Source organism: Rhinoraja longicauda, chromosome 14, assembly GCF_053455715.1.
Source record: "Rhinoraja longicauda isolate Sanriku21f chromosome 14, sRhiLon1.1, whole genome shotgun sequence".
Classification (NCBI taxonomy): domain Eukaryota; kingdom Metazoa; phylum Chordata; class Chondrichthyes; order Rajiformes; family Arhynchobatidae; genus Rhinoraja; species Rhinoraja longicauda.
This window is the reverse complement of record NC_135966.1, coordinates 356,309-382,200: the sequence shown is the minus strand read 5'-3', so window position 1 is coordinate 382,200 and position 25,892 is coordinate 356,309. Positions and strand designations below refer to the sequence as shown.

General features: G+C 42.5%; 1 protein-coding gene across 4 annotated transcripts in view; it reads right to left on the bottom strand.

Annotated features, from left to right (window-relative positions):
* Positions 1-25,892, bottom strand: part of LOC144599985 (matrin-3-like) — a 52,532-nt gene that overhangs the window by 5,740 nt on the left and 20,900 nt on the right. For all 4 annotated transcript variants that reach the window (XM_078411280.1, XM_078411277.1, XM_078411279.1 and 1 more), the window contains 12 exons: positions 25,704-25,765; positions 24,766-24,804; positions 20,891-21,006; positions 19,185-19,258; positions 17,587-17,724; positions 16,758-16,889; positions 15,060-15,200; positions 13,513-13,644; positions 13,029-13,081; positions 8,206-8,617; positions 6,367-6,700; positions 1,904-2,025 (listed from right to left, as the gene is read on the bottom strand). In XM_078411280.1, coding sequence (XP_078267406.1) covers positions 1,904-2,025; positions 6,367-6,700; positions 8,206-8,617; positions 13,029-13,081; positions 13,513-13,644; positions 15,060-15,200; positions 16,758-16,889; positions 17,587-17,724; positions 19,185-19,258; positions 20,891-21,006; positions 24,766-24,767 — 1,656 coding nt within the window. In that variant the 5' untranslated portion in view covers positions 24,768-24,804; positions 25,704-25,765. The remainder of the gene's footprint in view (positions 1-1,903; positions 2,026-6,366; positions 6,701-8,205; positions 8,618-13,028; positions 13,082-13,512; positions 13,645-15,059; positions 15,201-16,757; positions 16,890-17,586; positions 17,725-19,184; positions 19,259-20,890; positions 21,007-24,765; positions 24,805-25,703; positions 25,766-25,892) is intronic.

Sequence of the window (25,892 nt, the reverse complement as noted above, 5' to 3'; positions counted from 1 at the left end):
GCTAGCCAATAATATAAAAGAGGATACCAAGAGTTTCTTCAGTTATATAAAGAGTAAGAAACAGGCAAAAGTGGATGTTGATGATGTTGGAGAATGATGCAGGAGAAGTGATAATAGGGGGAAAAAAAATGGCAGAGGAGTTGAATAACTTTTTTGCATCAGTCTTCACAGTGGAAGACACCAGCAATATGCCTGAAATTCAAGAGAGAAATCAGTGGAGTGGCTATTACTAGGGAGAAGGTGCTTGGGAAGCTGAAAGGACTGAAGGTGGATAAATCACCTGGGCCAGATGGACTGCACCCTAGGGTTCTGAAAGAGGTGGCTTTAGAGATTGTGGAGGTATTGACAGTGATATTTCAAGAATCACTAGAGAAAAGAGAGGTCCCAGATGATTGGAAAATTGCCAATATTACCCCGCTGCACAAGAAGGGAGCAAAGCAGAATAGTGGGAACTATAGGCCGGTTAGTCTGACTTCAGTGGTTGGTAAGATTTTAGAGTCCGTTATAAAGGATGAGGTTAGACGTTCATGATAAAATAGGCCAAAGTCAGCATGGCTTTGTGAAGGGAAGCTCTTGCTTGACAAATTTGTTGGGAGTCTTTGAAGAAGTAAATAGCAGGACAGACAATGGAGAATCGGTAGATGGTATTAACTTAGATTTTCAGAAAGCCTTTGATAAGGTGCCACACCTTGTGGCTGCTAAGGAAGATGAGAGCCCACAATATCAAAGGGCAGATAGATACTAGCATGGATAGCAGGTTGGCTGAATGGCAGAAGACAAAGAGTGGCAATAAACGGGGCTTTTTAAGGTTGGCTGCCAGTGACTAGCGGAGTTCTGCAGGGGTTGGTGATAAACGGGGCTTTTTAAGGTTGGCTGCCAGTGACTAGCGGAGTTCTGCAGGGGTTGGTGCTGGGGCCGCTACTCTTCACGTTGTGTATCAATGACGTGGATGAGGAGATTGGAGGCTTTGTGGCCAAGTTTGCGGATTATACGAAAATAGGTGGAGGGGCAGGCAGTTTAGAGAAAGCAGGGACTGTGCAGAAGGACTTGGACAGGTTGGGAGAGTGGGCAGAGAAGGGGCAGAGAAGTGGCAGATGGAATATAGTGTACCAAAATGTGGAGTCATGCATTTTGGTAATCGGAATAAAGGCGTAGACTATTTTCTAAATGGGGAGAGAATCCAGAAATCGGAGGTGCAAAGGGACTTGGGAGTGCTGGTGCAGGATTCCCAAAAAGTTAATCTGCAAGTCGAATCAGTAGTAAAGAAAGCAAACTCAATGCTAGCATTTATTTCAAGAGGGCTTGCATATATAAACAGGGATGTAATGCTGAGGCTCTATAAGGCTCTGGTAAGGCCGCATTTGGAACATTGTGAGCAATTTTGGGCACCAGATCTGAGGCAGGATGTGCTGGCTCTGGAGAGAGTCCAGAGGAGGTTTACAAGAATGATCCCAGGAATGAGTAAGTTAACTTATGAGTAGGAAAGACATCAGTCTGAAGAAGGGTCTCGACCCAAAATGTCACCCATTCCTTCTCTCCAGAGATGCTGCCTGACCCGCTGAGTTACCCCAGCATTTTGTGTCTACCTTAGGTTAACCTATGATGAGCATTTGTCGCTGTACCCGCTGGAGTTTAGACGAATGAGGGGGGGGGGGGGGCTCATTGAAACATACAGAATAGTGAAAGGCTGGGATCGAGTGGATGTTTCCACTAGTGGGAGAGTCTAGGAATATTTCACATTCTGAGACGACTAAATGTTACTCCTTGCTAAACTGCACTACTGAGAACATAAACTGGTCAATATTCTACGTTAATGTTTATTGTTGTTAATACTACTGCCAAACAGAAGACTTTTTCTTGGAAAGGGATACGTTCCAAAGGATAGCTAATAAAAAAAGCTTACCTTAAGTCTCTGGTAATGTTCAATGGTACCACAATGAGTCTGCTTCGCTGTCTCCTCGTTTGTGTAGAAGAGACAGCAGAGTTTGCAGTAGAAGCCTGTTTTTGGAACAACATAATCTAATCCTGAAATGAAGCATAGTGTGTCAGTCTTTCTTTCCTAATATAGAATCTCTAAAAGTAATGGAGTTCACAGGTAACACAGCACATATACAAACAAATCTGCGAGCAATTCCTTTGCTTTAATGGCCAATACATTTTGAACTAAAGAAAAAACTTTTGAATAATCTTTAAATGAATCTTGTTTCAGTTCTTAAATATCAACTTTAGTTATGATCTTTATTCAACCCAGCAATACGTCACAATAAGGCAAATGGCCAAATACAATGCTCCGAGATCCAAGATCCATGGAAATTAACTGGGTCCTGCTGAATGCCTACATTATCTAAAACACAAACACTGGATTCTCTCACAGGAACACTGTCGTCCCACATGGTCTGTGCCGAACATGATGCCATGACTCTCTCTTATCAGCCTGCACATAACCATATCCCGCCATTCCCTGCGCCTGTCAAAGAGACTCCTAAATGCCACCATCATAAAACCCAGCAGTGCATTCCAGGCACCCACCACCTTCTGCAAAAAAAAACTTGTCCCGGCTCATCTCCTTTAAACTTTGCCCCGATCACCTTAAACCTATGTTCTCCAATTTTTGATATTTCCAAGATAGACATAAAAAGCTGGAGTAACTCAACGGGACAGGCAACATCTCTGGAGAGAAGGAATGGGTGACTTTTCGGGTCCCATCCTGGGAAAAAGGTTAGGGCTCTCTACCCTCTCTATGCCTCTCATAAATTAATATACTTCTATCGGGTCTCCCCTCCGATATTCCAGAGAAAACAATCAAAGAAGGTAGAGACCAAGTCTGTCCAACCTCTCCCTGTAGCTAACACCCCCTCATCCAGGAATTATTCTGATAAACCTCCTCTGCACCCTTTCCAATGCTTCCACATCCTTCCTGTAATGGGGTGACCTGAAAGAGATTTAACCAAAGTTTTCAAAATATCAAGGAAACTAATTAGCTGGATAGAACAAAAGTATTTCTGTTGGTTGAGCAATCCAGGGCTGGGACAGCTGCCTGTCTGATCCACTGGCCAAAAGCTGAACCCAAGCTTTCAGGTGTGAAATCATGAACATGTATTCACAGAGGGACCCCAAATGAAACTTACTCACTCAGTGGGTATTCCACATCTGGAATGAGCTGCCAGAGGAAGCTTTAGAAGCGGATACAATTAGATTTTCAAGACAGAGTAATATGGGTCAAATGCAAGTCAGATGGGCCAAAGCGTTTGACAGCCTTGGGCCTGCACTTGGGAATTTAGAAGGTTTACAAAAACAGAGATGTAATGCTGAGGCTCTACAAGGCGCTGGTCAGGCCGCACTTGGAGTACTGTGAGCAAATTTGGGCCCCATGTCTGAGGACGGATGTGCTGGCTCTGGAGACTGTTGTGATATTGCTGGGACTACTTTGTGTATCCAAGGACTACTTTGTATGCCTATGTATATAAGCGATTGGTGTGATTAGGCGGTCACTCTGGATCCAGGCGGCCTTGGAATAAACAGCCTGGAGTTAAGCTCCACCATGATAACATCTTAAACATGTGTACTCGTGGTCCTTCCAGAGTCACAACAAAGGTACAACAGGTACCGGACCACGAAGTGCAACATGGTGGCAGCGGTTTGGGTGTTTAGCCTAGAAAAGGAAAACAACAAAAACCCCAAGAAAAAAAGGTTAACAGGTTCTTTAAAAAAATAAAAAGTTAACGAAAAGGAACCCAACAAAAAAGGTTAACAGGAAGAAAAGATAGAGCCCTAAAGAACAAAAAAAAATTCCCGCTCGGTAAGGGGCCAATATATGTAGGTATACTTACCTGCCCAGTAGTCAGCGCCGAGCTGCCGACGTGACGCTGCAAGCTGCTGAGGGCGGTGTGTGAAGGCCCACATCGCGCCCCAGCACCTGTGCAGGCCCGAGATTAGGAGCCTGCGACTGCTTCGCGGGGGAGAGACCGGAGGCGACCGGGAGACCCGACACCCACGGAGGTGTGCGGTGACTGGGGGAGGCCGACACCCAGGGAGGTGTGCGGCGACCGGTAAGACCGACACCCAGGGAGGTGTGCGGCGACCGGTAAGACCGACACCCAGGGAGGTGTGCGGTGACCAGGGAAGACCGACACCCAGGGAGGTGTGCAGCGACCGGTAAGACCGACACCCAGGGAGGTGTGCGGTGACCAGGGAAGACCGACACCCAGGGAGGTGTGCGGCGACCAGGAGAGACCCGGAGGAGACCGACACCCACGGAGGTGTGCGGCGACCGGTAAGACTGACACCCAGGGAGGTGTGCGGCAACCGGAGGGGGTCGGCGACCGGAGGGACCGACCACCCGCGGAGGTGCGGCGGCCGGTAAGGCCGAGGCACTGTATACTCACCCAGGCGCGACGACCGGAGAGTCGGGACGGCCCTGGGCCCGAGGCAGCGCGTTCGAATGTGAGCGGCAGCTGCCGGGGAGCACCTGTGGGCGGGGCCAGCGCGCACTGCAGCGGAGGCGCGATCGCACCGCGATTCCAGCAGTGGGAGCCCAGCAGTGCCAGCCCAGCAGTGGGAGCCCAGCAGTGCCAGCCCGGCAGTGCCAGCCCAGCAGTGCCAGCCCAGCAGTGGGAGCCCAGCAGTGGCAGCCAAATCATGGTGGTGGAGCATCTATAGCCTACACTACGTTTGATCTACACAGCACGTCTTCTTGAAGGGAAGATATGGAACAAAATGAATATTTTGTGTTTAATGATCTGTGTAGTGATCTGTGTACTGAAAGCTTAATGTATTATATTTGATGCTTTTGTATATATGTATATATCTGTGGAGTGACCCGGAGATTAGTGACCCGGAGATGGGTGACCACCCGGAGATGAGTGAACACCCGGAGATGAATGAACACCCGGAGATGAGTGACCACCCGGCGTTGAGTGACCACCCGGCGTTGAGTCAACTACCGCAGAGGATTGACCACCATGATGGCGAAAAAAAAGCAATTGTGTTTAATTGTGTTATTGGTTTTGTTTGCAAAAAGCAATGGTGTTTTGGTTTTGTTTGTTAAAATATTTTAGCCCTCGAATGGTAAAGAAAACAATTTTATATAAGACAAGGGGGATGTTGTCATATATAAGACAAGGGGGATGTTGTGATATTGCTGGGACTACTTTGTGTATCCAAGGACTACTTTGTATGCCTGTGTATATAAGTGATTGGTGTGATTAGGCGGTCACTCTGGATCCAGGCGGCCTTGGAATAAACAGCCTGGAGTTAAGCTCCACCATAACATCTTAAACATGTGTACTCGTGGTCCTTCCAGAGTCACAACAAAGGTACAACAGGTACCGGACCACGAAGTACAACAGAGACGGTCCAGAGGAGGTTTACAAGAATGATCCCAGGAATGAGTGGGTTAGCATAAGATGAGCGTTTGATAGCACTGGACCTCTACTCCCTGGTGTTCAGAAGGTTGAGGGGAGGACCTCATTGAAAATTATAGAATAATGAAAGGCATAGAGTGGATGTGGAAAGGATATTTCCACTGGTGGAAGAGTCTAGGACCAGAGGTCATAGCCTCAAAATTAAAGGGCTCTCTTTTAGAAAGGTGAGGAACTTCTTTAGTCAAAGGGTAGTTAATTTGTGGAACATTGCCACAGAGGGCTGTGGAGGCCAAGTCAGTGGATATTCTTAAGGCAGAGATAGGCAAATTCTTGATTAGAACAGGTGTCAAGGGTAATCTGGAGAAGGCAGGAAAATGGGTACTGATTCTGGATGATCAGCCATGACCATATTGAATGGCAGTGTGGCAGTGCTGGCTCAAGGGGCTGAATAGCCTACTCATTTTCTAGCAGACTGGTGTGTCGTTAGTGTTTAGTGTTCAAGAGCCTGATGGTCTTAGAGATCAGCTATGATTGAATGGAGGAGTAGACTTGATGGGCAGAATAGCATAATTCTACTCCTATAACTTGTGAACGTGAATGGCCGAATCTGCTCCTGTGACTTATGAACTTGGGAAACTAGGCTGGCATGGACAAGCTGTGTACAAGGGCATTTTTCTATCTTATATAGCCCTATGACTGCAAGTTCTCTTCCACAAACAGCAATTGTTGCTTGATGAATTAATGCTTTTCTAAACTCTTCTGGTAAACCAGAGGAACAAAGGTGGATAAGTGTCAGCCCTTAGGTCCCAGATTTGTCATAGGCTCAAGGGGATTAAATGACCTCTCTCCTTTGTTTTCAGAAAATGAATAACAATTCAAAACAAACTAAACTTAATTTGAAAGACCTACCAAATATCATTTGGCATGGAACAGTATTGTAATACAAATGAGAATTCAAAGAAAACTTTGCACCAATCTTTTTAGAAATGTTTTGTCATCTTACCTACAGGATTGTTGGGTTGAAATGGCCCAAGCTTGTATTCATCAGGTAGAGGAGAGAGCACCTGGATCTGTTCAGTTGACGGTTCAACACACGTGGGACTGCTTTTCTTTAATTCATCGCAACTTTGAGTATCAGCTTCAGTGTTTTCATCCATGGTGCCTCTTGTAGCGTAACTTTGAGTTTTGACATCTTGCTCTTCTTTGACCAAATTAGCATCAACTTTGTCTCCTTTCATAGATCTTATTTTCTTAGAAAGAACAGAATTTTCATCAACTATCTCATCGTTGGTAAATAATTCCTCCGTATATTCTGGACAATGTATGTCATCTGATCTCTGAAGGGAAAAATTTACAAAACCACGCATGAAATGTTAAAGTTTTGCAATGGGTAGAAGCTTCACTTATGGATATGCATAAAGGCAGCCAAATGCTTTGGGCTAATATTTTCATCTAAGTCAACAGAACAATGGATATATTAATAATACGTAGTTATGGCATGATCACCTGTAAGGTGAAAGGATTGCATCGAATTTAGAGATCAGTTACATGTTGTACATATTCCACAAAAGCTTCAACATTGTTAGTAAATGGGAAATTAGGCAGGAGCTTTTGGATGTTACTGCATTTTAGGAGGCTACTGAGTCACCGAAAATGATAATCCAAAAGATGCTCTGTAAAGATGCAATTGCCTATAAACTCCAAATAATTACTTTCTGGAATTAAATTTCAGTCATTCCTAAAGGAAGTAAATTAAAATCTGATTTTTTTCCCATAAGTATAAGCAGCTGTGACCATAACATGCTTGGATATCTCTAAAAACAAGAGGTTCTTTGTATCATCCTCCAAGAGATGAGATATTGTTAAGTACAGGGGTTCATGAAAGATTCAGCGTGCTTTCATTTGTCAAAGGATCTTGAGGGCATTAGGGTTATGGTTCGCTGCTCACCACAGGAGACAGCTCCTCAGCTCCAGAAGGACATTGTTGCATTTGTACAAGAGAGGAGAGGTATAGCTATCTTTTAATTAAACAAATCTATTTCACGTAAGTGTGCGTGACATTGTGCCATTTGTTAAACACAAATGTTTGCACCATCTCATGCTGTCCACTGGTCTTTCTTCCCTCACTGATCAGAGAAAGAGATTGTTGGCAGCACCTGACCTCCTTTGTCATCCCTGCAAGACTCAGAACTGAATTCTACAACAGAACACCAATTTACCTTCCTGTGTAAAAGGCAACTATGTATAAACACTGCTGTAATTTCTACATGGTGAAACCAAAATGTATAAAAATGGCCTTTATTAAAATCTGTGCACTTCAACCACATGTGATTTTTTCTATTACAAATCTCAAATTGTGGAGTACAGAGGCAAATAAATAAATGATGGGTCTTTGTCCCAAACATTATGGAGGGTACTGTAAAAGCAGGTCAAAGCGCACTGAGAATCCCTGGCAATCTTAAGACCATTAGGAAGCAGGACCTCAGGATTAATTGCCTGACCTAGTTGCCACTTGCAATGCACTTCGATTCACAGGAAGACTTGGGGATGAAGGGTCAGAATTATTTCTTGATCATGTCAGACTAAGCAGGTGAACAATGCATGCCCAAAGGTAAGCAACAAGCTGGGCTTTCTGCTTCATAACATTTATAAAATACTGCATATTCTTACTATTTTACAAACATCCCCCATCAGTACATTTGAATTCAATAGCAGTGAAATAAAAAAATAAGTATGAATTCACAAAACACTATTTAAAAAATATATATAATTCTTATGATTTTACATTAGAAATTAGAGTTCCTAAATAATGGTTGCTGGAATAATGACTTCAATGCCTAACCTTTTCATTTAATGGTTCTGTAGTCTGAGAGCTTGGTTCTGCATCATTAGCGTCATCTTCATTGAAGTGCCCAATTTCCATTTCTCTTTCCGATTCCACCTCCTTATCACCCTCTTTACCACTAAGATCAGACTCGATGTTCATTGGCTCGTGGTAAGTCAGTAAATCCACTGACTCATCCAGCTCCTCACAGTTCTCGGTGCCCATGGAAGGACCACTTGTTGATTTTATATTTTCGACATTCACTCCGTCCATCTGTTTTTGATCTGTTTCCTCTTCAACTGAAGGAGAACCCATCTGTGGACTGTCTAGATCGGATTCCTTTGACGTTTTCAATTTTTCCTGAGCTTTTCTCTTATTGCTGGGGGACCGTGCTCTTTTGGAAGGTGGACTGTGAGAACGACCCCTTTTCCTAAAATCAAAAAAAAAAAAATGAATATCAGTACTGTAAGGTTTGAGAAGTTTTCCCTCATTCGGAAAGCAACACCAAAACCAAAGAGCTGCAGTTTGGACATTTTAAACGGGAGACTGGGGCTGATAGCGGAGAACGGCTGCGGTCAGATTACCAAGGGATGTCACAATCTGTGGGTCCTAAAATGGCCGCAGGACCTCGTGACCAGCCACAAAAAGTAAAAAAACCTTACAACCCAGTCTCTAGGTTTCTGCAAAGCCACGGCCAGAACAATGGATGGGTATTGGCCATGCAGAAACCTGCAAAACCAGGTCGAAGTCCAGACACTGGGGCGTTGACATCAGCATACTCACAATGCCCCAAGCCGACCTAAACAGTTCATCTCGTTAAGGGGGCACAATAGCCCATAGAAAACTACCTGGTAGGTGATGGGAAACCAGTTAAACCCATCACCTCGCAACGAAATACCAATTAACACCGTCTGGCCATCCCCGGTACCCCCGGACATAAGCGCAGATCAGAGAGAGAACTCATACATATCTTTTTGAACAAAGAGATTCCGAGATCTGGCGGGAGATAGGACGGGTCAGAATAGTATAACTGGCCACGACTTTTGGGTTTTAAACTCAAGAAGAAAACCTGCAAGGAACGCAAGCAGGCAAGAAAACGGATGCAAGGAAGCAAGTCAAACGGATGCAGGAGGAAGAAAAGTCAGGCAAGAAGAACGGATGCAAGAGAGAGGAACAGGCACGCAACTCGAGAAGAAATACTGCAGCACGAACAGCCAGTAACCCAAGTGATAGCCCCATGGTGAGCATGTACCCCAAATCTGCATATCCTGGACATAGTTTAGTGTAGAGGGGAGGGTGGTTTGAATAAACGTGGGTGTGTAAAGGAATGTGTGTTGGTCAATTTTGCGATGTGTCGTACGTTCCCCATCTTACAGTCGTGTATATGTCTTGTAGAACTGTGTGTGTGTTTTATGATTCATAGTTATAAGTATTCATGTGATTCGGTATGTGTTTTATAGACATGTCTTATAGAACTATATAAGTATTCATGGACAATAGTCCCAAGCGCTAAATAAAAGCCTTTTTCATTTAAACCCTGGTTTTCAAATCTGGTCTGGTGGAATTTTCTGCACGATAAACGCTCCTGCATCTAAGTCCAGTGTCTAGAACCGTAAGGGGTGAGTGGGTCGAACCACTCACGGGGAACCAGTGTGCGCGGCCTGGTCAAGGGATCAGAGCAAGGCACGGGGACCTTAGGTCGGGCGAAAGCTCGGCGCAGAAACCCCTTACAGTACTGTTAAAATATTTATAGAAGTTTAACACTATGTGCTTTCGTAACAAAAATGATCAAAACTCTGACGGTACATTTGTTTCTAAGCAATGATAACTTGAATCAGAGAATTATGATTTAAGTCTAGAATGATCAGCCATGGTCACATTGAATGGCGGTGCTTGCTCGAAGGGCCAAATGGCCTCCTCCTGCACCTATTGTCTATAGAATGAAAGGATGTCTCAGAGGAAAAATTCAATTGATCGAAACATGTTACGATGGGAACATAAAGCTAGCAAAGATATATGGATAGGTCCAGAAACTGACTAAGGAGCGTAAAATGAGCAAATAGAGATCAAGCATGATGACAGGAAGAATGAAATCAATCTATTGTTTAAATGGAGTGAAATTATGAATCTGGGGCTCCTTGCACGTGAAACATAAAAATTATCATGCAGGTAAAGCAAATAATTAGGAAGGCTAATGGAATGTTGGCACTCATTCAAAAGGTAGGGAAGAGACATTTTGATACAAATTTACATGGTATTCGCCGGATTGCACCTGGAGTACAATATAGACTTGGTCTTTAAGGAAGAATGTACTTGCATTAAAAGGCAGTGCAGAGGTTTCTTTCTTTCCACATGCTGCAAATTAGCTATGGCAAAGAAGGCCAGAAATGAGGAACAGAGGTCAATATAACAATGTTGTCCTTTGCAGTCTCTTCTCGAGGTTCAAACTTCACATTAGAGACACAAGCAAAAAAATCTGGAAATTGAGCAGAGTAGCTGCTCTGTCTGCCTTTAAAAAGAGATGGTAAACCAGCAATTAATTTCCCTCCCAAGTGAATATTTGAAAATGGAGCAGATTTATTTCTAGTCCCCATCCAGTATTTACCATACATTTAAAAAGCTTACCTGATCATTATCACAATGTAGTTTGTATTTTCAGTACTCAAATTGGTTCCTACACTTTCAACTTTATTTCAAAATAACAAACAGCTGTAAAGCGATAATGTCATGAAAGGCACAGTGTGAATACAATTCTTTCCTTCATTCATTGGTTTTAGGAAAAATTACCCCGCCCCCATAAACATAGCAAACTAAAGTGATCTTCCAAAAAGGCACCAGCACAGATTACCCACTGTTTGCATGGTATCTCTGATTAGTTACATTTTTAAATACCTACAGTGCCCTCCATAATGTCCGGGACAAAGAAACATTATTTATTTATTTGACCCTGTACTCCACAATTTGAGATTTGTAATAGAAAAAAATCACATGTGGTTAAAGTACACATTGTCAGATTTTAATAAAGGCCAATTTTATACATTTTGGTTTCACAATGTAGAAATTACAGCAGTGTTTATACATAGTCCTTCCCCCACCCATTTCAAGGCACCATAATGTTTGGAACACATGGCTTCACAGGTGTTTGTAATTGCTCAGGTGTGTTTAAATGCCTCCTTAATGCAGGTATAAAAGTACTCTCAGCACCTAGTTTTTCCTCCAGTCTTTCCATCACCGTTGGAAACTTTTATTGCTGTTTATTAACATGAGGACCAAAGTTGTGCCAATGAAAGTCAAAGAAGCCATTATGAGACTGAGAAACAAGAATAGAACTGGTAAAGACATCAGCCAAACCTTAGGCTTACCAAAATTAACTGTTTGGAACATTATTAGGAAGAAAGAGCAGTGGTGAGCTTACTAATCGCAAAGGGCCAAGGAAGACCTCCACAGCTGATGACAGAAGAATTCTCTCTATAACAAAGAAAAATCCCCAAAACACCTGTCCGCCAGATCAGAAACACTCTTCAGGAGTCAGGTGTGGATTTGTCAATGACCACTGTCCGCAGAAGACTTCATGAACAGAAATACAGAGGCAATACTGCAAAATGCAAACCACTGGTTAGCCACAAAAATAGGATGGCCAGGTTACAGTTTGCCAAGAAGTACTTAAAAGAGCAAATACAGTTCTGGAAAAAGGTCTTGTGGACAGATGAGGCGAAGATTAACTTATATCAGAGTGATGGCAAGAGCAAAGTATGGAGGAGAGAAAGAACTGCCCAAGATCCAAAGCATACCACCTCATCTGTGAAACACGGTGGTGGGGGTGATATGGCCTTGGCATGTATGCCTGCTGAAAGTACTGGCTCACTTATCTTCATTGATGATACAACTGCTGATGGCAGTAGCATAATGAATTCTGGTGGATAGACACATCCTATCTGCTCAAGTTCAAACAAATGCTCCAAAATTCATTGGCCAGCAGTTCATTCTACAGCAAGACAATGATCCTAAACATGCTGCTCAAGCAACAAAGGAGTTTTTCAAAGCTAAAAATTGGTAAATTCTTGAGTGGCCAATTCAATCACTCGATCTGAACCCAATTGAGCATGCCTTTTATATGCTGAAGAGAAAACTGAAGGGGACTAACCCCCCAAACAAGCAGAAGCTAAAGAAGGCTGCAATACAGGCCTGACAGAGCATCACCAGAGAAGACACCCAGCAACTGGTGCTGTTCATGAATCGCAGACTTCAAGCAGTCAGTCTGAAGAAGGGTCTCGACCCGAAACGTCACCCATTCCTTCTCTCCCGAGATGCTGCCTGACCTGTTGAGTTACTCCAGCATTTTGTGAATAAATACCTTCTATTTGTACCAGCATCTGCAGTTATTTTCTTATACTTCAAGCAGTCATTGCATGCAAAGGATATGCAACAAAATACTAAACATGATTACTTTCATTTACATGACATTGCTGTGACCCAAACGTTATGGTGCCCTGAAATGGGGGGACTATGTAATTTCTACACAGTGAAACCAAAATGTATAAAAATGGCCTTTATTAAAATCTGACAATGTGCACTTTAACCACATGATTTTTTCTATTACAAATCTGAAATTGTGGAGTAAAGAGGCAAATAAATAAATGATGGGTCTTTGCCCCAAACATTATGAGGGCACTGTATTTATGGCTAAAACTGCCTAAATATATTACATATTCCTACGCATAAATATATTACATTGTAGCCCAAGTGGATTTTCAAACAAAAATAAATCTCAATTTGTTGTAAAAGTCTGCACAGGTGAATAAAACCGTTTTCAGATTTATCGCTTTAAGCGCGGAACCTACCGGTTTTCTCGCTCTTTGTTTCCAAGCAGTTCGTCAACACCCCTACCTTGTTTCTGAAAGAGGAATTAAACCATTAAAATCCTCTCTGGAACCATCAACAATTCTTGAAATATATAAAGGAATTTGTAAAGTAGTAATATCTAACATATTGTTAAAAAGGCTGATATCCCACATCAAATGTAACAGTAATCTTTAGGCTTTTCACAAATGCCAAGAGTCAGGCAATGTGCATGCACGGTAAAATTGGTCTGAAAAACTGCGAACATGATGCACCTGAAGCAGCTAATTCAGCTATTTAAAGAAGCACCCAGCTCTTCACTTGCTTCTGATGGAACAGGAAAGATTTTACTCAGGTACCAAACAGCTCAAGGTACATTGATTTCTGGGAATTATATCAGAATAACAATACAAATTATAAAAGCATTTTTAAATTTGAGCACTGCCTAGGTCATGGTGATAACATAATCCTGATCACATGACTTACTCTCAGCACAAGATTCTTATATTTTTGAGACAAGTATACTTTCAGTTCCCTGCCATGGAACATCAGAGGGACTTTCTTGAACTTCTCAATCATGGTCATCGCTATATGATGTGTTTCCATTTCCAAGAAAACCTGTAATTAATTGATACAGGATAATCAGAAATCATAATTAAGGCTCAATTCAATTACTGGATCTGACGTCACACAATAAATCCAAAGGTAGAAATCTAACAAACTTTCAAAGAAAACAAAAGCATAAGGAATTTGAGTGGACATTCAACCTCGCATGCCTACTGTATCACTGCACAAGATCTCAACTGATACTTCTACCAACAGGATTTATCGGCCGCATCCCTATATTATTTAATATCTTTAATACTTAGAAATCTAATAATCTCTTGTGAACAAGCAATGCCAGAACAGAGAATTTCAAAAACTCATCAAAAGAAATGTTTCCCCTTTTCAATCTTTAGTAGCTATTTTGAGACAGCCCTCCATGGCCCAGATGATTAGTCACAGCCAATATCTTCTTGCATTTGATTATCAGCATTTTAAGAAATTATTGCTTGTCAATGAGATCAGCTCATTCTTTTAATTTCTGTAGAATAAAGAGATAATCCACTCAGTTTCCCTTCTATGACCCATCTGCCATCTCAGGAACCATTCTGGTGATTCGTCATTGCATTCCTTCTATAACAGGGTGTCATTCCTTCTATAGCAGGGTGTCATTCCTTCTATAGCAGGGTGTCATTCTTTTGGATAAGGACATCACAATTGTACACAATGCTCCAGATGTGGATTCACCAAGATTCTATGCGATTGAAGGGAGCTGTTTTTATTTTTGTATTCAAACCATTTTGCCATTTGAAGTCAATGATTCTGAATCCATATTTAACAGTGAAGCAGGTGGCACTCCCTCACACCACAGTTCAAAAACAATTATTTTTAGTGTTAGACTCCTCTCCTGAATGTCTTAAAATGATTGTTTTCATTGAAATGCCTTCTCTGCTTCAAATAAATCTGCCCCAGTTTATCCAATCTTTTCTATTGGCAACAACTTGCAAATTCCCCTTCACCCACTCCAGTGCAATCACAGCCTCCCAGTAACACAAGCAGCAGAATTGCAAGCGGTTCCCCTACAGTTAAATGCACCCTGAAAATAATAGCCTTTTCTGCTGAAAGCATGAAATAGTAACCAAATGCTGAATCAAACCAAATGTCATTGCACATTAAAGAATTACTATCCAAATGATTCAAACCATATAGTTATTAACAAAATGTAAGAGCAAAACCAAGAAAATCACAACATAGCACAAACATTTTGGAGGCGACCAGTAAATGTTTTCTGCATCATTCGGAATTTACTCCACAACACTGAAGAATATTTTCTCAGTCACTGCAATGCCAGTAAGTGAAATTCGCTGCTATTTATTTATATGTTAATATTTCAAACTAAACCTAACCTTAGGAAACTCAATAGGCTGTACCATGAATGTAACCGGTTGAAGTAATTCAGATTACTGCTCGTATTTCAAATAGTTCAGTACCTGATTTTTAACTCTCATCAGTAGGTAGTTAGTCACTTTGCCAAAGGGTGTACCAAGGCGCACGATTTCTGAATCAGAGTAACCAACAGGGGGCAGGTTACTGATGTGGACCACTCGGCTGCGATCTTCACTTTCTTTGCCCTACAAGTAAATGGGTGAAAATGCATAAGTGGAACAACCCAAATACATTCAATAAGGGCAAATCAGGTACAAATTATGACAACAGTATATCATCTTTATTATTTGAACATAACACTGTAAATAAGTGGTTGATTAGATTTGGAACTCATAGCATTTCAAATTGAACTACAAAAGTAATTGTACCTTGCATAAGCTCCACATCCGAGGGAAACACATGCTGGTTGGAAATATTTTATTATTCTATCATCATTTCTGGATCTAAATCCTGAAACTCCTCCTCACAGCACTTGGATGTAAAAGTGGATAGGTTGGTTAGCAAGTTTGCAGATCGCATCAAAATTGGTGGAGTTATAGACAACGAGGAAGGTTGTCAAAATATACCGTGGGATAAACCAGCTCCAGAAACAGACATTAATATGGTAGGTGGGGATTAATCTGAGCAGGTGTGACTTTGGGAGGTCGAATGAAAGGAAAAAATGGCAAGATCCTTAACAGCATTAATAAACAGCATTAATAATTAATAGCATTAATAAACAGCATGAATAAACAGCATTAATGATTAACAGCATTAATTCAAGCCCATAGCTCCCTGAAAGTGGTAACACGAGTAGATAGGTGAAGAAAGCACGGTATGCTTGCCTTCATCAGTCAGGGCAATGAGCAGAAAAGCTAAGATATCTATAGCATCCGGTGTTCCCAAAGGGGTCTCCTGTACATCAGCGAGACCAAGTTTAGACAGGGTGACTATTTCACCCAACACTTGCGCTTGGGCGCCAAGGCTCTACTGGATCCCCCGGTTGCGAACCATTCTAACTGCCTTCCCATTGTGACCTGTCTGCCCTGAGCCTCCTCCACTGCCAATGTGAGGCCACATGCAAACACAAGGAACAGCATCTCATGACAATATAATGGCTGTTCCTTTTGTTTGCCTGTGGCCTCACTTTGGCAGTCGGGAGCTGACAACCCGACGGTATAAACATTGAATGCTCCAATTTTTGGTCACCTCTAACAAACCCCTCCCCCTTGGACCCACCTGGACTCACACCCAGCCCCACCTGGACTCGCACCCAACATTCCCTTCTCTGGCTTCATAACTTGCAACTCGTCAATCCTTTTGTCTCACACCTTTTTTTTCATCTCTGCCTTTGTCCAATCATCTGCCTATCAACCCCCCCCCCCCCCGATGTCGCCTGTGTTTACCCATTACCCGCCATGCCTTTTGTTGCCGCTTCACTTTGTCAGCTTTCTCCCCTGCAAATGCACATTTTCATCCATCAGAATTGATTAATAAAATGTAAATTAATTGCAATACACATTGTATTTATAAACTCCCGATGAAAAACAGTGAGGTCTTAAATCATTGATTCTCCATCCCTGGGCCACACAAGGGCCAATTCTTTCCCTTCCCGAGACGTTGGACTGCACCCTGTAGTGCCAGTTCTATATTTAACACCGGTAATCTGAATCCATCAAATAAACCTCTGCCTACAGTAAGGGAAATTGTATAAATGTGAATAAAACTGATTAAATAATTCTCTCCTAATACTATGTACATACCTTTATGGTCAACTTTTTATATTTCTGAGAGAGTTCTGCTCTAATGACATTACCATCCACAAAAGTAGGTTTCATCTGGTAAAACTTCACCATGGCTTGAGCTGCTTCAGGATAGGCCAACTCCACAAATCCCTGCAATTAGAAACAAAAACATTGATTGCAAAGTGACGCATGATCTGATGTAATTAATTAAATGAAAGATGCAACATGGAAACAGGCCCTTTGGCTCACCGAGTCCACGCCAACCATTAATTACCCGCTCACACGAGTTCTATGTTATCCCACATTCGCATCCAGTCCCTACACACTAGGGGCAAATTAGAGGCCAATTAACCTACAAAACCTCCACGTCTTTGGGATGCGGGGTGAAACTGGAGCACCCGGAGGAAACACATGTGATCACAGGGAGAACATGCAAACTCCACAAAGACAGCAACCGAGGACAGGTAGACTTGACTTGACTTGACTTGGTCTTTGGCACTGTGGGGCTGCTGGCGCTGAGAGGCCCAGATTAGGTCCAAATAAATGCAGTCAAATTTAATGGCAAAGTATTGTGTAGCAGAGATATTTTAAGAGTTTCTAATGTTGAGTCAATGTATAGAAACAATCTTGCACGCAAAATGCTGATGTTCCAAGCAGAACTGTTAAGAGATGCAGTAGTATTATGCCGAGTGTGAGAGCTGAGCTTTGATGCAAGAGCTGCCTTTTCTCAGTGCTGTTACACGGGTCAAATTTCTTGGGGGAGTGTTCATTTGCAAATCTGTTTTTGACGCTAACATAATATACATGAGTGTGTAATGTCTGTTACATTTCCATAAGTTGTGCTTACCTCACCCTTTGACTTTATAAGCAAAAAGTTAGTAACTTTTCCAAATGGTTCAGCCAGTTTGATTAAGTCACGATTCATACATCGACCTCGCTGCAACTCACTAATGTGAACCACTCGCCCAGGCTCATCATTTACATTCTGAAGAGAAAAACAAGCATCAGCTGTAAAGTTCTTGCATTACGACCTATTTCTCAGGACCTATGTGCTGCTTCATACAAAGTACTTTTAAAAATACAGCGCCCTTTGGCCCACCAAGTCCGCACCGACCAGCGATCCCCACACATTAACACTACCGTACACACACTAGGGACAATATTGCATTTCTACCAAGCCAATTAACCTCCATACCTCTACATCTTTGGAGTGTGGGAGGAAACCGAAGATCTCAGTGAAAACCCACACAGGTCACAGGGAGAATGTACAAACTCCGTACAGACAGCACCGTAGTCAGGATCTAACCTGGATCTCACTGTAAAGCAGTAGCTTTACTGCTAAGCCTCCATGCCACATCAGTACATGGAACAATGCAACCCCTTGACTTGTTGGGCAATGTATTTTAACCTTATAATAAATATGCAAGGTAAAGTAGTAACACAGAAGGTAAGTGAATTTCAAAAAGGACTGACAATTGTCAAGTTTTTTTCTTAAATTTGAAATTTCTTAATTCAATACTGATTAGTCAAAATGTACCAGATTCAAACACAATTGAATTGATTCAATATATGATACAAATATTGGCATTGAAAGTCTCTTTATTTTCCTATTCAAATATGTTTTGGAGATAATCCTTGCCACATGAACAATTAAATAAATTTGTTTTGCTTATTTTCCTGGACCACTTAACAGCACATTTGCAAATGAAATTCCTCGTATGTTGCAAAACATACTCGGCTAATAGGAGGTATCACAAAATGTTGGTGTAACTTAGCAGGTCAGGCAGCATCTCAGGAGAGAATGAATGGGTGACGTTTCGGGTCGAGACCCTTCTTCAGAGTTCTCCTCCTCTCTTTGACGAGAGCTTAGCAACATGCTCTCTCGCTGCTCCCCCTCTGTGACATCACTTACTCGGCTAATAAATGATTATGATTATTATTATGAAATTCATCCATACATGGAACAGTGCAACCCCCCTGGCTTATTGGTGCTTCACACAAAATGTAATTGTTAAAAAGCATTAAACTAAGCATTTAATTATGAATTAAAAAAGGGAAATTTTACCTGTAGATATAAAAATATAATCAGATACTAACATTTCAATATCATGGAACAGTACCAAGGCAATGGCAAGACAACGCTTATCTGCCCCGACATAACCCATATCCTTCTGTTCTCTGCATATCCATGCGCTTACCTTAAAGTCTCTTATATGCCACTATCATATCTGCCTCAGTGTATTCCAGGTACTCACCACCCTCCATGTAAATATATCTGCAGATATTTCATTCATACCCACCGAGTTGAATGCAATACAATTGTGCTATAGATACTGAAATGACCACAATTTTGCTAATACATCATATGATTAGTTAAGCCCTCCATAAAATTAGAATTTTTGCAGGGAACTTTAAAACATGTTCACAAGAATGCGAAACACTAACCATTCTGAGTGGCTTCTTTATCCTCTGAATATTGTTCCCTTGCTTGTTTTCCATGGGACCTTTCCTATTTGATGCTGAAACAAAAGAACAAGCAATATTTATTCTTTTTTTAATTGCTACTCAATTATTTCCCCGCTTATATTTTTATACTCCTGAAATTATGTACCATAATGTAGAATGCGTTGCTGAAAATTAAGCAAATAATGTCAACTGTCACAACTCAAGGGACTAAAGTATATTTTAACCAGTGTTAAGTGTAAGGCAATAATCCATGAATGTGTGAGTAATCAGATATTAAGCTCTGCCTTGATTTTAATAGTATGCCTTTCATTGCATTTTGTAAAAACTAGAACACAGCAAAAAAACCAGCACAGAATCAGGCCGTTCAGCCCACAATATCTCTGCTCAACACGATGCCAAGACCAACTCTCATTGAATAATATATATTATAAACCCACTGACCCCCCAATAGCTATCTAGACTACACTTCTTCCGACCCTGCTTCCCGTAGACTCTATCACCTACTCCCAATTCGTCCGTCGAAGCCGCATCTGTTCCCAAGATGAGGTGTTCCATACTAGGACATCTGAGATGTCCTCATTCCTTAGGGAACGGGGGTTCCCCTCTCCCATTATAGATGACGCCCTCACCCGGGTCTCCTCAATAACTCGTAGCACCGCTCTTGCTCCCCCTCCACCCAGTCGCGACAGGGACAGAGTCCCATTAGTTCACACCTTTCATCCCATTAGCCATCGCATACAACACAATCCTCCTGCATTTTCGCCACCTCCAATGGGATCCCACCACTAGCCACATCTTCCCATCTCCACCCCTTTCTGCAGAGACTATTCCCACCGCAATTCCGTGGTTAACTCTCCCCTTCCCACCCAAACCACCCCCCCCCCCCCCCCAGGTACTTTCCCCAGCAACCTCAGGAGATGCAGCACCTGTCCTTATAGCTCCTTCCTCGACTCAGTCCAAGGACCCCGACAGTCTTTTCAGGTGAGGCAGAGGTTCACTTACACCTCCTCCAACCTCATCTACTGTATCCGCTGTTCCAGGTGTGTACTCCTATATATCGGCGATACTAAGTGCAGGCTCGGCGATCGTTTTGCTGAAAATCTCCACCCAGTCCGCCTAAACCTACCTGATCTCCCGGTAGCTCAACACTTTAACTCCCCCTCCCATTCCCACACTGACCTTTTCACCCTGGGACTCCTCCATTGTCAGAGTGAGGCCCAGCGCAAATTGGAGGAATACCTCATATTTCGCTTGGGCAGCTTACACCCCAGCGGTATGAATATTGTCTTCTCTAACTTCAAGTAACGAGTGCCTTCCCTCTTTCTCCATCCTCCCCCCCCCCCCCCCCTTCCCAGTTCTGACTAGTTTGACTGTCCTCATTTACATTTGATCTGTTTGCTTTGTTGTTACCTTCTCATAGCTAACAATGATCTATTCTACATTTTCCTTGATCTCCATACCCTAGGTCTTGTTTCATGCCTTACACTTCCTTATTTTTGTATCTCCCTCTCCTCTGACTGAAGGATCTCGACCTGAAACGTCACCCATTCCTTCTATCCAGAGATGCTGCCTGTCCCGCTGAGTTACTCAGGCATTTTGTCTATCTTTAGTTAAAACCAGCATCTGCAGTTCCTTCCTACAACATGCGAGACTGAAAACTATATTTTAACATCTGGTCAAATTACCCCCATGCGATTCCATTCCTCCGAGTCCTCGGTTTGACGTAAAAAAAGAACCAGATGGCGGGGGACCCAGAATTCCAGGGGCCAGATTTGTTGACTGTAGAACAAGTGGATCGCCCCTAGAAGCAATACAAAGGACTTTACACAGAGCTCACAAGCAAATCAGGAACAAAGGTCAACTGAAATGGCATTCCCACATTCATTCTAATACTAAAATCACTGGTTATAATGATAACAAAAGCCAAATATTGTTTTTATATAATAAAATTTGAGCTTTTTAAACCGAATGCACAAAAAATATGAAATGAGGCTAATGGTAGCGCTTCACTCAGAAAGAGTGGTTAACACTGATGTCATTGAACGACTATCCTCGCTTTGCAAACCTTTCTTTTAAATGGAAAAGTACAGCATTAGCTGCAAACTGACTTCAGCCAACATGACAGTGAACTTGAAAATTGACAACCTCTGACGAGAATGAACCATGTTGCAAACACATCAGACATTCTCATCTGTTTTGGCCCTGCATCTTCTAGCCTGCTCACGTCAAAAAGAACAAAGACACATTAAGATGTGCAGGAAGGAACTGCAGATGCTGGTCTAAACCGAAGATGGACACCAAATGCTGGAGGAACTCAGCTGGACAGGCAGCATCTCTGGAGAGAAGGAATGGGTGACGTTTCGGGTTGAGACCCTTCTTCAGACTGGTTAAGGATAAGGGAACTGAGCGATATATTGAAGATGGAGAGACAAAGAACAATAAATAAAAGATATGCAAAAAAGTAACAATAATAAAGGAAACAGGCCATTGTTAGCTGTTTATAGGGTGAAAGCGAGAAGCTAGTACGACCTGGGTGGGAGAGGGATAGAGAGAGGAAATGCCAGGGCTACCTGAAGTGAGAGAAATCAATATTCATACCACTGGGCTGTAAGCTGCCCAAACGATATATGAGGTGCTGTTCCGCCAATTTGTGTTAGCCTCATTCTGACAATGGAGGAGACCTAGGACAGAAAGGTCTGTGTAGGAATGGGATGGAGAATCAAAGTGTCCCGCAACCAGGAGATCAGATAGGTTCAGGCGGGCTGAGCGAAGATGTTCCGCGAGTCTGCCCAGTCTGCGTTTGGTCTCACCGATGTATAAGAGTCCACATCTTGAACAACGGATACAGTAGATGAGGTTGGAGGTGGTGCAGGTGAACCTCTGCCTAACTTGAAAGGAATGGCGGGGTCCCTGGACAGAATCAAGGGAGGAGGTATAGCGACAGCTGTTGCATCTTCTGCAGTGCAGGGGAAGGTACCTGGGACGGGGTGGTTTAGGTGGGAAGGCACGAGTTAACCAAGGAGTTACGGAGATGGGAATAGGAAGGCAGAGTATTATCCGAATGGTGTCAAGTTAGGAACAGGGGACGTACAACGAGATCTGGGTGTCCTAGTGCATCAGTCACTGAAAGGAAGCATGCAGGTACAGCAGGCAGTGAAGAAAGCCAATGGAATGTTGGCCTTCATAATAAGAGGAGTTGAGTATAGGAGCAAAGAGGTCCTTCTGCAGTTGTACAGGGCCCTAGTGAGACCGCACCTGGAGTACTGTGTGCAGTTTTGGTCTCCAAATTTGAGGAAGGATATTCTTGCTATTGAGGGCGTGCAGCGTAAGTTTACTAGGTTAATTCCCGGAATGGCGGGACTATCATATGTTGAAAGACTGGAGCGACTAGGCTTGTATACACTGGAATTTAGAAGGATGAGAGGAGATCTTATCGAAACGTATAAGATTATTAAGGGGTTGGACACGTTAGAGGCAGGAAACATGTTCCCATTGTTGGGGGAGTCCAGAACAAGGGGCCACAGTTTAAGAATAAGGGGTAGGCCATTTAGAACTGAGATGAGGAAGAACTTTTTCAGTCAGAGAGTTGTGAATCTGTGGAAATCTCTGCCTCAGAAGGCAGTGGAGGACAATTCTTTGAATGCATTCAAGAGAGAGCTAGATAGAGCTCTTAAGGATAGCGGAGTCAGGGGGTATGGGAAGAAGGCAGGAATGGGGTACTGATTGAGAATGATCAGCCATGAGCACATTGAATGGCGGTGCTGGCTCGAAGGGCCGAATGGCCTCCTCCTGCACCTATTGTCTATTATCCCGTTGGAGGTGGCGGAAATTTTGGAGGATTATGTGTTGTATGTGACGACTGACGGGGTGGAAGGTAAGAAATAGGGGGATTCTGTCTCTGCTGCATCTAGGGGGAGGGGGAGCAAGGGCAGAGCTGCGGGGTACCGAGGAGATATGAGTGAGGGCCTCATCTATGATGGGTGAGGGGAACCCTTGTTCCCTAAGGAATGAGGACATCATGGATGTCCTGGTATGGAACACCTCATCTTGGGCACAGATGTGGCGTAGATGGAGGAATTGGGAGTAGGGGATAGAGTCTTTGCAGGAATCAGGGTGGGAAGAAGTGTAGTCGGGATAGTTGTGGGAGTCGGTGGGTTTGTAATAGACGTCTGTCAATAGGCTATTTCCTGTGATGGAGACTGTGAAATCAAGAAAGGGGAGGTGTCGGAGATGGTCCAAGTAAATTTGAGTGCTTGTAATCATAAAATCTTCTACATATTAGCCCATGAAGTGAATGCACATGCAAAAGAAACATTATTGTTCATGTTTAGCTTTGCCTGGGAGGGTTGCTTATCCAATGTTGCAAGGAGCATGGCTTCAATCTACCACAAAGGTCGACCCATTCAATTACATAATGCAATGTCTTCTTTTTGCTTTTCTGTGTTACCAAACTAGCAATACTATACTACCAACTCCCAAATTTACTTGGTGTATACTGTAGTAAATAAGAATCTACTTTCTAGATAAACAGAAAAACAAATTGGGGTTTTCATGAGTTATAGCTTGTTCTAAATTCAGGTGATTGGTATAAAATCCATTCAGCAGATTGTTGGAAAGTTATTCTTTGTACCTCACCAAGCAGGAATTATTGAGTGTTCAAGTCCCAACAAACGATATTATGCTGCAATTTGTCAGATAACGACCACATAAACTATATTCAAGCATTGCTACAAAAGTGGGTGGTTTTACAGATAGTGAAGATGGTTGTGAAAAATTGCAGTAGGATCTGGGTCGATTGGTCAGGTGGGCTGAGGAATGGTTGATGAAATTTAACACAGAGAAATGTGAGGTGTATTTTCAGAAGTTTAACATGTTACCTGATTGGGTAAGTGCAGTGTAGGTGAATGGAGGACCAGAGGACATAGGTTTAAGGTGAAGGGGAAAATATTTAATAAGAATCTGAGGGGTAACTTTTTTACACAAAGGGTGGTGGATGTATGGAACAAGTTGCCAGAAAGGTAGTTGAGGCAGGGACTATCCCAACATTTAAGAAACAGTTAGACAGGTACATGGATAGAGGGGCAGGCAGCACCTCTGGAGAGAAAGAACGGGTGACATTTTGGGTTAAGACCCTTCTTCAGACCCGTCCCGAAATGTCACCTGTTCTCTCTCTCCAGAGATGCTGCCTGTCCTGCTGAGTTGCTCCAAATTTTTGTGTCTACCTTCAATTTATACCAGCATCTGCAGTTCTTTCCTACACAGGTACATGGATAGGACAGGTTTGGACGGGACGGGCAGGTGGGTCAAGTGTAGATGGGACATGTTGGCCGGTGTGGGCAAGTTGAGCCGAAGGGCCTGTTTCTACGCTGTATCACTCTATGACCCAACCAGGATATGGAAGAAAAACCGCCCAAGAATTTTGATGAAAATATTACAACGCAGAACAGGTGAAAAACACCTTTTCCTCAACACTTTCACAAGCACAGAATAACTGAGCTAAACACACACTATGTAATGCTTAATAGAATAGCTTAATAAACTATAAATAGTTTACGCTTACATTTGAGATGGGAAGACATCTGGGTTCCATTCTGGGTATCTAGAAATGAGGACATCATTATTCACAGAGCAATAACCTCAATTAGTTCTGCAAATAAAATGTATTTTACCAAATACACACATCACTTGTGGAATCTTAAAGAAATGCTGCAAATCACCATGGGATAACACTGTGAACAATTGTATAAATTGCGTATATTTAACTTTCTACCAGACCTTCATTTAATATCCTTACATTAATATAATATGTGGTTTATGTTTTTTATTTACTAACTACTGAGTCAACATTAATGTGATTGATAAATAGATAAGCAAGTAAAGAAAGACACAAAGTGCTGGAGTAAATCAGTGGGTCAGAAAGCATCTCTAGAGAACATGACAGGTGGCTTTTTAAGTCAGGGCCCATCCAGACTGAACGTAGGAAAAAGCTGGAAGAGGAATGGGAGAGGGTCAAGTGATAGGTGGGTGGAGGGGCTGATTGGCAGATGATTGGACAGCCAGAGATGAAAAGGCAAAAAGTGTGAGATATGGATTGAAGAGCCACGAAATATGAAGCCAAAGGAAGGAATTTTGGTAGGAGACAGGGAAAGGGGAGAAATGGGTGCACAGGGAAGAGAGGAGGAAAAAAGGGGAGAGAAAGGAAGGGGATGCAGGATGTATGTACACTATCTAAGCGAAATAGGAAGTACTTTTCCTCCAGTATGTCACTTTGGCAATGGTGGAGACCCAGGACAGAAAGTTCAATATGGGAATGGGAAAGAGAGCTACAACGACTAGCAACCGTCAGATCCACCAGATTGAGCGGTCGCACAGTCTAAACTTGGTCTCACTGATATAAACAAAGCCTGCATTGTACTTTGTGCCCTTTTTTTTTTGCAAACCAGCATATCTAATAAAGATACATTGCACAGCACATTTAATAATTAAAAAACTCCATACATTTCCACAAGGAGGTCACAAAGGCGTCTGTGGGTTGAACTATTGTTGTGCTGGTTCCAATCCTATAACGAGAAAAGATAATATTAACAACCATACTATTACAAAAACTGAACATTCTACGTAAAGTGCTAGTTTATTACCTTGTTGATTAAAATGCTGCTGAAAATTAAAAGTGAAATATCTACAATG